Below are 17,411 nucleotides of genomic sequence, written 5' to 3' on the forward strand. Positions count from 1 at the left end.
AATCGTCTTAACCGTTTTCGATCCCGTAATATATTGGGATCCAGTCGAGTCCCCTAAATCAGGGGGTCTATGTGTTTAAAATTTTGTCAATCGGCGGCAATCTGGATTGAGATCGTTTGATTGTGTTTAAAATTTTGTCAATCTGTGGCAATCTGGATTGAGATTGTTTGATCTGAATCGAAAATCGTCTTGACAGCTTTGTTCGATCCAAAAAAATAATATTACCTCATGGGATATTAGAAAACAAAAACCAAAACTAATACTACTTTATTCAAAAAAATTTTAAAAACCAATAGTAGCTTATCGACTATTTTAAAAGAAAAAATAACACTATTTCACATTTCAAGTATGAGTTTATTTTATTTTATTTTTAATTTGTTAAAACATAATTGTAAATTTATATTTCTAAATTCTATATTTTATTCATATTAATTATTGCACATTAAATTCATTTATTTGTGAAGGTCATACTCTTGTTTTCTCTAAATTAAATCAAAAGGTCCAAAACTATTATAGACTTCTTTTGTTCACTATAAATTTGAGTCAAAGATATTCATTTTAGTGTAATAGGTTGTATTTTGAATTTTATTTTGACTATAAAATGAATATAATAGATAACAAACCCTCAGACATGAGACAAGTTCTCAATACTTATGTATTTGCAACAAAATAAAATATATATATACTGCAATACCACTACTTTTTTGAAAACCTCAAAAAATTATTTTTTTAAAAAAATTAATATATATTTTTAAAAAAATTAATGCCTAATCGTGCCAATCTAGCCAATTCTCCAATCTAAATCGCCGATATGCCGATATGACCCAATTTTTAGGATGGACAATCTAGGTCACCATGCAGTTTTTTCAAACCTTGGATATTTGTATTGGAAAACCCCATAACATTGAAGTTTTACATAAATTTCTTTTATTCTTGGGGGGCCAATGTAAATTATTGAAATGCATTGAGGTTGCCTCCGAGCATAACCAAAAACCCCCAAGACCACACTTAAACCCCCAAGACCACACTTTCTATGCAACTTACCCACTTTTCTCTCACTTTTTTTCCCAAAGCAAACATTCTATGCAAATACCCCTAAGGGAAACAAAGATCAATTTTTTTAAACGAAAATGTCATTCTCATACACAAAAATGATTTTGGCCAGATTTGACGTTGACTTTTGGACCCCAGTAGGACATGGCAGGAGCGCACCATCAAATTGCAATAGCACACAAGTGACGGACCGCCCTAAGACAACTGCCAGACCGAAACTGAGTACTACTAGACCACCATTTACATAGTGACGGAGCTCGGGAATCTAGTAACATCCATTGTCGAACCATCCTTTGCAACTGTCGGACTGCCATTTGCAACTGCGGGAGCCGGACCGCACTTTACACAGTGCCAAAGCCCTACTGCCGGATAGCACTTTACACAATGCCAAAGCCCTACTGTCATACCGCATTTACACAATGTCGGAGCCCCTATTTTGGTGGGATAAACGAGAGAGAGGTGTGGGTAAGGTAAAAGTAATAGAGAGTAGTTTAAGCTTTTTTTTTTTTTTTTTTTGGTTAGGGGAATGGGGGTATTTAATGAAACAAAAAGTTAAGTTGGGGTAAGGTTTATAGAAAGTGTTGGGTTTTTTTTTGCAAATTCAGTCCAATATCGATTGTATGCAACAATAACTAATTCAATTTAGGTTTCTTGATTGCTTTAATTTAAGGGTGTGGTTTGTATAAGGCTGAGGCACCAAACCATCAAAGTAAGCACACCTTTAAATACTATTGAAAGATGTTGTTTTAGTATTGAAAATCTTTATGTTGACCTAAAAATTTGCTTTTATTTCTAATTATAAAATTTAAATCTTAAAAAATAATGTGGATGATCTATGAAAACTTTAAAATATTAAAAATTGACGGTTGAGATAATGCATTATAAGATGTACTATTTTCAAGACTTGAAATCTATTTTTTTAGGTTCATATACTTCGAGGTCGAGGTGATCAGATCTTAAGGTTTTTTAGAAAAGGGAATAGATGGATTAGAGGAGTTTGGAAGGAGAGGCAATCAAAGTAAATTTGTAAATTTGTACTTCATACCCTTTTCTATTTACCACCTATAGGATTTTCATGGGTGTGAATAATAGAAAATTCCATACATACCCTTCTTCTCTGACCCAACCTGACCTAGCAAGTAAGATTTGAGTCCAATTGACTGTGCCCAGCTGGATCAAGGTCCGGCTAGACCGGAACCATTTACACCCTTAAATTTGGGGTGTCCTAATATAGTCGCGAGAATATGGAGCCCAGGTTCAAAGTTTTGATGACTTCCCAAGGCAAACTAACTAAAGGACCTATATTTTATGAGTCCATGAAGTCATCTCTAAAAAATCTATTTTTGATACGGATTTTTTGACCTAATTTTTAAGGACATGTAATATTCAATTGGAGATCATGAATATAAATAAATAAATAAATTTTAAAAGTAAAAATAATAATTCTATCAAAAAAATATTTGGATTGTTCGTTTCAATTATTTTTAAATGGACCATTTATTGGAATCCATATTTAAGATGATGCATCGGGAACCGCAAATGTAGATATGCAGTCCACGCCGCATCAAACAATATTCCTAACTAAATTTTTATTATGATTCTCAACACAACTTGACAAAGAAATAAATTTCTAAATTTCCACTATGATTCTCAAGACAAAATGATAAAAACACAAATGCATAAATCAACTTTTATTCTCATCAATCTTTGTAGCCTACAACGGAAAGGAGCATGTTTGAGGATTCTAGTGGTCCTAAATGGATGAAAGTAAGAACCCTTTTATGCATTCACACTGTAACATGAAAAGTTTCAATTTAAGTAACTTTCAACCGTTGATTTGGAATTCTTTTACCAAATATTGATCGAGCGACCCGACAAGTAATCTGAATAGTGTTAAGATTCTCAAGTGGGGTCAATGAAAGGAAAAGGGAGGTTTTATTGTGGACCCTTGTTGCAAGTCCTATTGACGTCGTATAATCCCAGGGGCATATATTCACGAATTTTATATGATTTTTTTTTTTGAAAAACTAGGGAAATTCATGCTAATGTATTTTATAATAAGCCCTAATTAAAATATGCCTTACATATTGTATGCTTTAAGTAGAGGTGGCAATGGACTCAGAACGGACGACTTGGGTCCGAGTATGGGTCCAAAAATTGGACATGATGTGTCGGGTCTGGGTCCAAATATTGGACCGAACACTATTTGAGTCCAAGCCCGGGTCCATGTGGACCCAACCTAGACCCGGTCCGAATAGTATCATTATCTATAAAATATATAATGTACAATAATCAAATAATATATAAATGAATATAACCATATATTTAGTTATAATATTTAAATAATACATATATATTCAACATAATATTTATATATATATATATATATATATATATATATATATATATATATATATATATATATATATATATATAGAGAGAGAGAGAGAGAGAGAGAGAGAGAGAGAGAGAGAGAGAGAGAAAAGTTTATATAAGGTTGCAACCTTGAAATGTAGACTTACCGATGCACCTCAAAAATCTATTAGAAAGGTTGTTTTAATGTTGAAAAACCCTCTAATTGGTCATGTCGATGTCAAGATGTATGAATATGGAAAAAAAATGGTTTTTGAGTCCCATAAATAATACATCTTGCAATACATTATCTAGACAATATATTTTCAAGATTTTCATATGTCTATAGATCTACTTGATTTTAACTATTTTTGGAATTTAAAATTTTCTAATTAGATATGAAAATAGATTTTAAGATAATTCTAATAATTTTTTACAACAAAATTACATATTATGATAAAATTTGAAGGTGCGCCTTAATTGGTTTGTTTAAGGTTGCAACCTTATAAAAACCACACCTATATATATATATATTTCTTTTTTCTTTTTTCTTTTTTTTTGGGGCAGGTCCAATTGGGTCCTCCCAGACCTAGTATCGACCCGACCCGACATGTTGCCACCCCTAGTTTTAAACTCACCTTTTATATTTGAAGTCAAAAAAATTTTTTTTTTCTTGAAATACTCACAGTTGAGAAACTACTAATTTCAAAGCGCTCATTGTAAATAGGAAAAATTTTATATAAGGATGTAACCTTTTTTTTTTTTTTTTGAATCATATATAATATGTCGAACTACGAATGCACCTAAAAAATCCATCAAAATAGGTAGTTTTAATGTTGAAAAACCCTTTGATTGATCATCTCGACATCGAGATGTATGACCCTGAAAAATAAAAAGATTTTAAGTCTAAAAAATAGTGCATTTTACAATATATTATCTACACCGCCCATTTTCAAGATTTTCATATGTTTATAGATCTACTTGATTTTAACGTTTTTTGAAATTTAAAATTTTATAGTTAGATATAAAAATAGATTTTGAGATAATCCTAAAAACATTTTAGATCAAAATTATATATCATGATAAAATTTGAAGGTGCACCTTACCTCTACAGCTACATATGCATCCGTATGCCAACTATGCCGTTGTAGATAATGAAAGTTTTAGGGAATTATTAGTTATGAACCGGTTTGTTGCGAGGAATCAAAGCGGTCCTAAACTAATTATTTTGGACGGCTTTGATTCCTTATGAAGCTTGAAGGATAGATCAATTCTGAACAGCTCATTAAAAATATTGGTCTAGAGCTATTAGTAGCTGCTCACCAAAAGTCCACCGAGCGGGTCCGGAAATAATAGTTCCAACCTAGGGTAAAAATAAAAAGAAATAGTTTTGAAAGGGAAACGTTTATATGGAGCCGAGGCTCTAAACAATCAAATTAGAACCCGCCTAAAAAATTTCACTAAAAAAGGTTATTTTAATGCGAAAGTATCTCAAAGTGATCATCTCGACATCAAGATGCATGAACTTGAGAAAAAAATGGATTTCAAGTTTTGAAAATAGTATATTTTGTAACACATTTTTGGACCATTAATTTTCAAGATTTTCAAATTTTCATAGATATATCGATCTTCACTATTTTTAAAGCTTATAATTTTATAAATAAAGATGAAAATATATTTTAAGGCTATCACAATGATTTTCAGTATTGAAACGACATTTATTGATACTATTCGAAGGTAGTCTCTAATTTGGTTGTTTAGAGCCTAGACTCTATACAAACAACACATTTTTTTTAATTCTACCTATTTTTAAGTAAGAAATTTTTTATATAGAGTTGAGCTCTAAACAATCAAATTAGAGCCTACCTCAAAAATTTCATTAGAAGATGTTCTTTTGATGCCCAAATATCCTCAAATTGATCATCTCGACATCACTCACATGCATGGAAATGAGAAAAAAATGGATTTCAAGTTTTGAACATAGTACATATTGTAATGCATTTTTGGACTGTCAATTATCAAGATTTTCAAATGTTCATAGAATCACTCGATTTATACTATTTTTGAAATTTTAAATTTTATAACTAAAGATGAAAATATATTTTAAAGCAATCACAAAGATTTTCAATATTGAAACCACATTTCTTGACACTATTTGAAAGTGTACTTTACTTTGATTGTTTAGAGTCTCGGCTCTATACAAACTGCACTCCTTAAGTAATAATTAGAGATATTAGTATGATATTTCCCCAAACACCAAAAACCTCATATTTTAGCAGTAGAAAAGAAGAATATCACACACGTCTTGTGTATGAGATATAAAATACATCAAGTACCACTGTGCAGATGTACAGTGGAGATGAATCACAACTATAATGGTGGACTCTCAACCGTAAACCGCGGTCCATCTCATCTGCATATCGTGACAAATGACGGTCGATGTTCCCAGTGTGCATTGAAATTTGTAAGCCAAATATCATCTTCGGCATAGCTTTTTTTTTTCTCATGAGTTGGCTACATGAATCCTAAAGTGTTATTCTGCTGACTCATATTCTTTTTTAGCCTTATACTTAAACTAACTCGTAAAGATGAGTGAGGCCCTAAACAATCAAATTAAAGCGCAAAGGTTGTTTTGATGCTCAAAAATCTAATCATCTCAACCTCAAGAAGTACAAATATGAGAAAAAATGGATTTCCAATTTTGGAAATAAGGTGTACAAATATGAGAAAAAATGGATTTCCAATTTTGGAAATAGGGTGTCTTATAATGCATTTTTTATTCGATTTATACTATTTTTTAAGCTTTAAATTTTATAATTAGAGGTAAAATTTCATGCTATTATAAAGATTTTCAATACTAAAATATTTTTTTTTTGATAACATTTGAAGATGGAACTTATTTAATTGTTTAAAGCCTCAGCCTTATACAAACTGCACCCTTTATACTTTGTGATGGCATGGCCCTCAATGTCATTTCAAAGGAAATGGGGAAGAAATTTTCGCGCGGGTCATTGAAATTTTACGAAGACTACAAAACCTAGCGTCACTTTCTAAATAATCAGAATTTTAACGCTGGTCATTGAAAATTTTCGAAATTTCGTTTGGGCCGAAATTTAGAAAATTTCGCCTTTAAATAAAACGGACATAAAGTTTGAAATTTTCGGGCAATCTTTCGTTTGATTTCGGCCGTTTGAGCTTTACCGAAATTTGGGCTGTCACACTAGACACTAAAATTTCGGCTTACCGAAAGTTTTGGATTTCTGCGATACTTACTGAAATATTGGGAGGCGGCTCAGAAGAACCCTGTGGAATAGCCCGAGCACCAGAGAGATTCCTATTTCCATGTCAAGATGGCCTGTAAAGTGCATAAAGCTTGAGCGCAAGATAGCCCATGAATTATTTAACCAGAAAAAACCATTTAAAATTGCACAAACCAGCAAAACAATAGGCCCTTTAATGGCTGAATAGACAGAAAAGAAACAGAACTAGTGACCCATCTTCACTGAGATTCTGGTTTTTACTCTCCTATGTCTCACCAATAGAAATGGCCACTATGAAGCAGCAGGAAGTAAAACAACTTTGTTTCCTGATCTGGGTCGCTTTATGTACTGGAGTTCCTTCTGTTTTTTGCCATGAGAGAGGTGTGCTGGGTCTCTGTTTAGCTTTGCTTAATGGTTTGTCTTTGATAGTTTATGAACTGGGTTTTTTGTAAATTTCTCTTACAAAGTTTCTGTCTCTCTCGTGTAATTTATACTGAATATTTGTGACGGTTATGCTTAGTTTTGATAGTTTTATGTTCGGGTTTTCTGATATTTTTCGGTTCGATTCATGTTTCAAATTTAACTGAACACCATGGTGAGAGAAGGATAATTTTTTCATCTTTAGAGCAATAGAAGATGGGTTGCCGGTTCTACTTAAAACTTTTTTTGATTTCCAAGCCTGCTTCAGTTGAACGTCTATGGAAAAGATGGCATGTTTTTAACGAGGCCTCCAGCTCTTTCATTGAAACTTCAAGGTTTAATTTGAATTTTGGGGTCCTTGTTTTCAAGAAGATGTCTTTTTACATCCAGAGGCTATGTTTGTTCTATGTTTCTATAGATATTGGGATTCTGCAATTTTCATCGGCGCATAGTGTTTTTAAGCTGCCAATGCTAGTCTTGAGCTAAAATTGTCATAGACGTTTTACTGATCTCTCCGCAAGCTTCTCTTACTCTACTAATTACACAGTGAAAGCTGCTTATTTTGTTTTCTATTAGAACACCATTACATGATATTTTCATGAGATATTAGTTCTGTTTTGTTATTCAATATGAAAATGTTAAATTAACACCTTAAGATTGCAAATGGACAGACTTCATAAGCATTGACTGTGGTGGAACAAGAAACTACACGGATCCACAGACCGGATTCGCATGGGTTTCCGATACTAGTTTCACTAGATGGGGTAAAGTGGCTGAAATCAAGAGCTCAAATAAAACCAGAGAGCAATATCAGAGACTACGATATTTTCCAGCTGACAACAAGAAGTATTGTTATACCTTGAATACAGTTGAGAGGAAGCGATATATTGTGAGGGCAACATTTCTTTATGGAAATTTTGATAATGGTGATCCATACCCCAATTTCCAGTTATACTTGGATGCTACTAGGTGGTCCACTGTAAAAATCACTGATGCGTCGAGAATATATATTGACGAGATGATCATCAGGGCTCCTTCTAGTAAAATTGATGTGTGTGTTTGTGATGCATCGACTGGTTTTCCATTCATATCTACTCTTGAATTGAGGCCCTTGAATGTTTCGATGTATGCCACTGAGTATGAGGATGATTTTTTCCTCAGTGTTGCTGCAAGGGTAAACTTTGGTGCTGCTACCGTGGAGGCTATCAGGTTTGAATAACTTACAAATGTTGGTAGCCTTCCTTTGCTTTCAACCTTCAGAATGTATCTGATTTTGCTTGAGTAATGATATTCTTCTTATTTCCTTATTTTTCTTGGGGCTTTTATCCATTTTGGGTGGTTAAGCACATGAACATAGAAAAGTCTTGCCTAAAGGCCACAAACACTAAGCCAAGAGGCCAAGTTCTTACTTGGAGCTCCTGGGTTATGCATAAAGCATCAATTTCTACATTTTAATTTCCTTCGTCAAAATAGTATGCTTCCTAATCGACAGGCTTATTTTGTTTTCTTCAACAATACTATACATTAGCTTTGTCACTTGAGCAGCCATGCATTCGGAAAAAGAAATGTAACGTGATTATAAGTATAAGCAATTGAAAGTGCACACTTCTCTTCCTGGTTCCAAAGTTAACAACAATGTATAAACTTAATCTTATATATTCAACAGGTACCCAGATGACCCTTATGACCGAATTTGGGAATCAGATTTGAATAAGAGGCCTAATTTTCTAGTGGGAGCTGCTCCTGGTACAATGCGAATCAATACTTCAAAGACCATTGAGGCAAGCATACGCGAATTTCCACCAGTGAAAGTGATGCAAACTGCAGTTATTGGAACAAAAGGAATTCTCACTTATCGGTTAACCCTTGATGAATTCCCTGCTAATGCTCGAGCATATGCATACTTGGCTGAAATAGAAGATCTAGGTTACAATGAAACAAGGAAATTCACCATGAAACAACCTCACATACCTGAATACAACAATGCAGTGGTGAATATTGTGGAAAATGCCAATGGAAGTTATATTCTCTATGAACCGAGTTTCCAGAATGTGACACTGGAATTTGTTTTGTTGTTCTCATTTGAGAAGACTCCGGATTCTACTCGTGGGCCACTCATAAATGCAATTGAAATCAACAGATATGTCCAAATTATCCCAAAAACAAGCACTCAAGATGGTAATACAATTCATTATTTGTCAATCGTTGCTCATTTTACATCATAGTGATCTTTGGGTTTACCTCCTAATGCACAAGTTATGTACAATTCATTAAGCTTTTGTCTGTTCGAGCTTATGTAATGTGGAATCCATTTTGTTGGAACTGCATTGTTTTTCCTATATCTGTTTTGAAATTTGATTGGCTTGTATTGAAGCTGCTGCTTTGGATGCTCTGCGCTCAATTTCTATTGGTACTGATTGGATGAATGAAGGAGGGGATGCATGTGTTCCAGCTCACTGGTCATGGCTGGACTGCAACTCTGGCTCACCACCGAGAATTACAAAAATGTAATTTCTGCACCCCATAGTCTCAAAGATTACAATCTGCAGTGGAGACACAACAAATAGAGGGTCATGATAGTCCCATGTTTCTCTCAGTTGATCCACCGGCCAAAAAAAACAAAAGTAGAAATACAAAAAAAAGAAAGAAGAAAAAAAAGAGAGAAACTCTGTAGCGTGAAATTGCTTCTCTAGACTGTAAGCATTGTGCATTGCATCTACATTAGTTTGACGAAAGATAATAATTATATTAATAGGTGCTTGCTTTTGAAGTGTGACAACATTTTAAAGCTGTACCCATTAATCATAAGGCAGAGGTTGTTGTAGTAGTAGTTCGAGCCTCGTTTTGCCCTCACTTTTTATGTTGGTGATTGTTAGCGAAATGGAATGCAAATCGAAAAAAAATTCAATTAACTTGTTTTTCAATTACTAACTAGTGGGGCATTTGTTTGACTTTTGACAGCTTTTTGTCTGGGAAGAATTTAAGTGGCGAAATGCCATCTGAAATTAAGCAAATGGATTTCCTGACCGAGTTGTAAGTAGAGTTAAGGAGTCATCTTTCTTGATGCATTTTTTTAAAAAGTAAGAGTACCATGAGTGATTGAGAGTTACAGTCCTGATTTTTATATATTTCAGGTGGTTGAATGGGAATTCATTGACTGGATCTATTCCAGGTTTGAGCAATCTTGTGAGTTTGACTGTTCTGTAAGTCTCTTGTAGATGTTAATATTTGTGATATTGAACTCTGTATGAGTTCTTAGATGGTGAGGTCTTCTGCTGTAATTAAGGCTGGTTCCTCTGTCTCGTGCAGGCATCTAGAGAACAATAAACTGAGTGGTCACTTGCCTTCTTTTCTGGGTGAATTACCCAATTTGAAAGAACTGTATGTGGTACTATGAATACAATTTTCAGTCATTTTCCTTGAAAATTTTGGATTATAGTTTTTTTATTGCTTTACCTGGTTCTTATTTAAATCTTTTTACTTTTACTTCATGTTATCGTTGTTGATTACTACCTAAAGTGATATCATGTATGGCAGGTATGTTCAAAATAACCTTTTAACTGGGGAGATACCTCCTGCTCTGTTAGCAGGAAAGTTGGCATTCTAGTAAGCACATGCTCTTCTCTCTTCTCCCTATTCTTTTTTCTATGTTAAATGCCATTTTGCATCCCTCTGTGTGTGTGTGTGTGTGTGCACACACTTGCTATGACTCCTGGAGCTATAGGTACTGCATATAGAGCTTTAAATTAAAAAGGAAACCATCTTTTTCCCTGTTCTTAGTAGCTAGCAAAATGCTTCTTCTGTTCAGCATTGATGGATCATATGTGATCTTTGGGTGGTTACTGATAATATTCTAATTTCTGTTACCATCTTCTCCTTTCTTAGCCATTACAAGATTCATCTAGTTATTACGAGCTGCTGGGCTTTCATTACTACAAACCCTTGCTCAGGTTCACTGGGGACTAATCTCCAGTTTGATACAAAACAGTTGTACAGGACTTGTGATACAAGTTTGTTTCACCAAAAAGATGTATTGGCAAACTTTGACTACTTTGTTTCCATACTGATGACCGTTGGCAAAAAAAACCAGAACAACCTGCTGTACCTGATTTCATGTCCTTTAACAAGCACCAATAAAGAAATATCAAGACAGTGCCCATCAGCTTTTGGTTTCATTTGTTGGTTTAGGGTTATTTAATCTGTGGAATTTGGAAAATTCATTTATTTCCACGATCAGGGCTTGAACATCAATTTGCTGGAAATTCTCTACCAGAAAAATGGAAGCCCCTCTGCTTCCATATCCCCGAATTTTGGTATTTCAATGACCTCATGATGGTAGGCAAAATATATTAACTCGTAGGGAGAATCATTTTGATTAACATGTGTAGTAGTTCATGGGTGTAGATTTGCACGCATTGTGTGGAATTTCCATGTAGTGAGGCAATGAAATAAAATCAGTGAATGCATGAGGTTACTAACCTCTGAGATGCACCCAAAAATTTAATGTGAAGAACCAAGATCTTTCATTTTGAATTGATAACATATATAGGTGAATGAGAACAACTGGCTTAGCGATGGTGAGAGAGAACCTAAAACAATCTTATTTGTCAATAATTTGCACATTTTGTTGGTCCTCTCACTTTCCCATCCCATTGATGAATCTAAAGCGGCTCCTTGTTCATTGTCATTTCTTGTCTTTGTTTAGGTTATTTTACGATGATTCTACATTATTGTTAATGTTAGTTGTATCAATTTTAATAATTTAATCAAATTTTGGTTGAATGATGTGGGCCTACAGCTATGATGGTAATCCTGGACTGACTAGAGGGAGACGGCATGAGAAGAATTTCAAAATAATTATTGCCACTTCAGGAACTTTAATTGTCTGCATTATTCTTCTCCTTGGATTTGTATTATTACTGCATATTCATCAAAGAAGGTCTTCAAAGGATAGTAAGTAACGGAAAGAATATGTTCTACTCAATGTCACTAGTTCACATGACACTTCAAGCTTTTTGTTTGTCTTCTTTCTTTATGCTCTTCTGACTCATACCTTTACTATTATTAGGTAACTCAGCACGTATTACGTCAAAACCTTCTACTGCTTATTCCATTATAAGAGATGGGTCATTAGTGAGGGACGAAAGCTTGGAAATAGCTTGCTATTTCACACTTACAGAGTTGGAAGAGGCAACTGAACAGTTCTCCAGGAAAATTGGGCAAGGAAGTTTTGGCCCTGTCTATTATGGAAAAGTGAAAGATAGCAAAGAAGTTGCGGTCAAGATCTTGGCTGCTACCTCTACTCATGGAACCCAACAATTTGTGAATGAGGTCAGCTAATTTGCTATAGTTGTTGTTATGAAATGTAATGATATAGGAGTTTATATTGGTGCCCTAGATTATGCAAATGCTGATGATACTCAAGAACATGGATTGATTTTATGTGCTACCAACTGAAATAATATGAGGCCTAAAGTGTATTGAGGCACATTTCCTTATGTCACCTTTTTTTTTTAATAAGCCTCCTCCTCCTCCGCCTCCCGCTTCTCTATATGTGTGTGTGCACGTTTGTGTGTGTGTGTATCTGTGCGCGGGCATGTGTGTGCGTCCATGTGTGGTGTGTGGTGCGTGCATGCATGAGTGGCTCTGTATGTGTGTGTGTGTGCGTGTGTGTTTATGTGTTTTACTTAACCATGTAACCAAAGTACCTTTACTTTTGAGTTTCTATGATGAATTCTTTCCTCTTGAGCTGGGGGAAGTTGAAGCTGCCTCCCCCACCACATACCTTTTCATTCATTCACCTTTATCCCCTCTTCCCTTATTCCCCTTCATCCTCTTCCCTTCCGATCTTCCTAGTCTTGCTTTCCTCTTAATTATCATCATCATCATCATCATTAGAGCCATTCCCCACTATTTGGGATCGGCTACACAAATCCTGGTCCGCCATTTTGTTCTATCAAGGGTCATATCCTCAATGAGGCCATAAGTTTCCATATCTCACTACTTCCCACCATGTTCTCTTGGGCTACCCCTTGCTATTTTTGAGCCTTTTACTTGAACCGACTCGCACCTCCCAACAGGTGTGTACTTGCTTTCCTCTTAATGGGCTTATTTATTATCTCCAGTTTGATTAATGAAAAACCTTTATCCTTTGGTTGGTTTATTTATTATATTATTCAAAGAAAGCTAATTCTCCTTCCACTCCTCCACCCCTCTCTTGCTGCCTCCAATGCTTTGAGTAGTGTTTCTACAATAATTAGAATAATTGTCGCTTACAAGTTGTTCCCTTTGGTTACATGGTTTCAGGTCACACTCTTATCAAGAATTCATCATAGAAACTTGGTTCCCCTGATTGGGTATTGTGAAGAAGGCAACCAAAGAATTTTGGTTTATGAGTATATGCATAATGGAACTCTAAGGGATCACATACATGGTATGTCCTCATGGGCCTTCAGATTCATTTTCCCTTTTTTGCACTTTTGTATCTGAAAGCAATGAGTTCTAATGTGAGCTTGCAACATATTATGTTTCTCAGATCCTATTAAGCAGAAGAAATTGGACTGGATGTCGCGTTTATATATTGCGGAAGATGCAGCTAAAGGTAATGAAACTTTTTATGGATCATATCAAGTATCATTTATTTTCTCATATCAATGTTATTCAAGCATGGAATTGTTTTGCCTTGGTGTGTGGTATATTCAGGACTTGAGTATTTGCATGGTGGTTGCATCCCAAGCATAATCCATAGGGATGTGAAGACAAGTAATATTCTTTTAGATATTAAGATGAGAGCTAAAGTATCAGACTTTGGTTTATCTAGATGTACTGATGAAAATCGTACTCATATATCAAGTGCTGCAAGGGGAACTGTTGGGTACCTTGATCCTGAGTAAGTTTCTGGTTGACTACCTTGTCTTCATTTTGGTATTTTAACTATTCATACCTTTAATGATTCACTTTCTTTCAGGTATTATGGAAATCAACAATTGACAGAGAGAAGTGATGTTTATAGTTTTGGAATTGTACTCTTGGAGCTAATCTCTGGTAGAAAGCCTATCTCTGTTGAAGATTATGGCTCTGATTGGAACATTGTACATTGGGTAACTCTCTCTCTCATCCCATGCTTACAGTATCATCATGTTCTTCCAAACACGGTATCATTTACATGCTTTTGCATGTGCAGAGATATATGCATATATGTTTATCTTTGGAGATATATACATATATGTTTATCTTTGGCTATATGTCCATGTGAACTAGCATACTATATTACTTTTGTAGCATCTTTGTTTCTGATTATTAATTTGTTTTCCTTTTTTCTTTTCATTGACATGCAATTGGAGGAGGTCCATTGATCTGATATTTGTTTCTTATCGAGAACGGATGAGTGATTTGGAATGTTTGTACTCATATAGATCTGAGGCTTCTTTCTTCTGAACTTACTGAGAGCTATTCATTCTCTCACTAGATTAATGTTGAGAAAAAATAAATAATAATAAAGGGAACAAAACATACCATTGAACAATATGAAAGAAAAAGTAACATGAAGTAAAATGCGCCATAGAGCGATGGACATAGTGCCACTTGCAATGTTACTTCTCTCTGTTTATTTATTTACCATTTTGTTGCACATTCACATATATGGGGAAACCTTTCATCCGCACTTGGCAGACAGCTACATTTGTCCACCCCTCCCCTATTATGGGGCCTCAAGTGTATTTGTTTCGCCCCAAACTTGACACACATCCTCTTGGTGCGATGAAGAACCCCATGCAAAATATTATTTGAAATTGGTTCTCCATTTTATATGTGCTGCTCAGGACTCGATTTTGACTTTTTATTTATTTTTAATTCTTTATCAGGTGGAAATGAGGCAATCTACCAAATTTGGGGTTAAACAAATCCCCTAGGACCTCGATCTCACACGATTTATTCGTTCCTAAAATGGACGCCTTGTATTCTCCTAAAAAACATTTTCTGGTCTTTGCTTTTTTGAATTTTTTTTCAACAATCTTCTTAGGGGCAACCTAGAGGATATATGTGCCAAATTTGGGACAAAATAAATAACTCATAAGGTCCCGTAAATGGGGGATGCCGAATACTGTTCTGGTCTGCCCTTTGGTGGACAATCGACTATTTATAGCACGTTTTTTTGGTTTTTATGGTATGCAAAGTTAGATTTACAAATAAAAAATGATATCTATAGAAATATCATATTTTGCAGGCAAGATCCAGGATCCGGAAAGGTGCTGTAAAGAGTATCATTGATCCCCAACTCGGGGACAATATCAAAATAGAGTCTGTTTGGAAAATGGCTGAAATTGCAATCCTTAGTGTCGAATCACACATGGTCTCTCGACCAACTATGCAGAGTGTTGTGTTGGCCATTCAGGATGCAATCAAAATAGAGAAAGAGAGCTTGGAGATAGCATCGTGGGATTCGTCAGTGGATCTCTCAAAAAGCATGGACATGCCATCAAGTTCCCTTGATGGTTATGATGGCTCTCATGAAGTTTTGGGCAAATATGATCTCCCAACTGCAAGATAAGTTGTAGCATCTTGGGCAACAACTTAGCTCACTTTTGTAATTCATGGTGTTTTGCAGTAGACAGATGAAAGATGTATTTACGTAGGTTTTTTTTTGGGTGAATAGTGTTAACACAGGTTTGATATTTTAACATACATGATTTCAGTTCCATGCAATAATGTTGTTCCGTAGAAGTGTTCATGATATTATGTATTTTATACAAGGAGGTCATAATAAATATTGACCGTTAAATGTAGAACCATCCGAGAATCGGATGGTTGGGGATGTATATTGATTGGGCACAAAGTCCAAAAAAATATATCGAATATTGTGACATGTCAATCTGATGAATTTCACATCTAATAACTAAAAGTGATTGTGATCTTTTTGCATTTATTTTTTCAAATCAGAAGAAGAATAGGTTTGTTTTTTGTTTAGTTATGCATGTTCTTTTATGGATGACTGGGTTTAAAGAATTATATTCATCCGTCAAATGTGGCATACCAAGCTAGGATGTTACGACCAGTGTTTTGAAACCTATATCTATGGGGCAGATCATTCACCCACAAATCCATGTCGGATCATTAGATTAGCTATCCGGAGCGGTTCTAGAACAGTTGGAATTGGTGATAAAAAAAAAAGTAAAAATAAATAAAATAAAATAAAGATAAAAATAAAGGTTTATGGGGCAGAGGGATCTAGAAAAAACATTAGACAAGCTTATAAAAAGAGAAAAATGTACATATAAGATAGGGTGTTTTAGGGGAACCGGGCTGAGACGAATACAATCCCGTACTAGTTCCGACCAATTTCCATCCCAATCAATGTCTAGATTTGAAATCGCTGAGTTTAAAAACGTTGTTTATGACTCTTAAATAAGTGGATAAGAAGATGGAAATGTTGTTCCTAGTGATTCTTCTGCCCACATTAAGGGAAAGCTAAGCTTATTAAAAATTGAACACTTAGTGATTAGTGGCAATTGTGGCTTGATGAAGAGAGAGGGAGGAACACAGGTTTCGATGCGAAAAGCTGGTGACTAAAATGATGCGTTTAAAGATGATAACAAGTCAAAAGAATTGTCCTATAGAGAATACCAACCTCGCCTGGCCTTACAATTGGAGGAAACTCAGCTGACAAAAACTTATTTGGAGACTTAAGACTAAACCAAATGCTTGATCAAATTATGGATATTATAAGGCTTTAAGAGAAATATTGTTTTACAAAGAATAATATGGAAAAGATAGTGCTCAGGCTAATCAATTTTACGAGTCCTTTTTTTTGCCATTTTCATTTTTAAGTATTTTAATGGTAAATGATCTCTTACTTATGGTAGGAATAGAACTAAAAGACGTTGTGGTTGTGGTTGCGGTTGCGGTTGCGGTGTGGTACCCTACATTGGGAGCCTATGTATTGAAAAAGCCAATAATATTGGGATATGCACCTGAAAAAACAAAAAGATTTCATACACTCCACAATAGGATACTAAATATTTACTCCCTTAAGTGAAGGGTGCAGTTAGCATACGGATGCATTCGTAGCTGTAGAGGTAAGATGCACTTTCAAATTTTATCATGGTATATAATTTTGATGTAAAATGTTCTTAAGATTATCTCAAAATCTATTTTTATATCTAATTATAAAATTTTAAATTTCAAAAATGGTTAAAATCAAGTAGATCTATAAACATATGAAAATCTTGAAAATTGACGGTATAGATAATATATTGTAAAATGCACTATTTTTTAGACTTAAAATATTTTTATTTTTTATGGCCATACATGTTCCATGTCGATATGATA

General features: G+C 34.6%; 1 protein-coding gene across 2 annotated transcripts; it reads left to right on the top strand.

Moving 5' to 3' along the window:
- Window positions 1–6,583: 6,583 nt before the first annotated feature.
- Window positions 6,584–15,984, top strand: LOC18441879 (Leucine-rich repeat protein kinase family protein). Of its 2 annotated transcripts, none has more exons than XR_016057064.1 (15): window positions 6,584–7,046; window positions 7,757–8,294; window positions 8,752–9,263; window positions 9,460–9,592; window positions 10,047–10,118; window positions 10,220–10,271; window positions 10,395–10,466; window positions 10,623–10,691; window positions 11,884–12,038; window positions 12,154–12,416; window positions 13,392–13,518; window positions 13,621–13,686; window positions 13,788–13,974; window positions 14,053–14,185; window positions 15,310–15,984. XR_016057064.1 is itself a non-coding variant. In XM_011627850.3 (15 exons), the coding sequence occupies exons 1-15, from the start codon at window positions 6,950–6,952 to the stop codon at window positions 15,631–15,633; spliced, it is 2,817 nt and encodes a 938-aa protein (XP_011626152.1). In that variant the 5' UTR covers window positions 6,584–6,949; the 3' UTR covers window positions 15,634–15,984. The 2 variants fall into 2 exon arrangements, 1 of the variants encoding a protein (XP_011626152.1); XM_011627850.3 differs by having other exon boundaries at window positions 10,220–10,288.
- Window positions 15,985–17,411: the final 1,427 nt, after the last annotated feature.

This window comes from Amborella trichopoda, chromosome 6, assembly GCF_054954075.1.
Source record: "Amborella trichopoda isolate Santa Cruz 75 chromosome 6, AtrichopodaSantaCruz75HAP2 v2.0, whole genome shotgun sequence".
In the NCBI taxonomy this organism is placed as follows: Eukaryota; Viridiplantae; Streptophyta; class Magnoliopsida; order Amborellales; family Amborellaceae; genus Amborella; species Amborella trichopoda.

Bases quoted from the DNA above. Each gene is read 5' to 3' on its own strand.
- LOC18441879 (XM_011627850.3), top strand. From the start codon at position 6,950: ATGGCCACTATGAAGCAGCAGGAAGTAAAACAACTTTGTTTCCTGATC. The intron at 9,593-10,046 runs GTAATTTCTGCA...GACTTTTGACAG, and splicing joins CCACCGAGAATTACAAAAAT to CTTTTTGTCTGGGAAGAATT. The intron at 12,039-12,153 runs GTAAGTAACGGA...TACTATTATTAG, and splicing joins AAGAAGGTCTTCAAAGGATA to GTAACTCAGCACGTATTACG.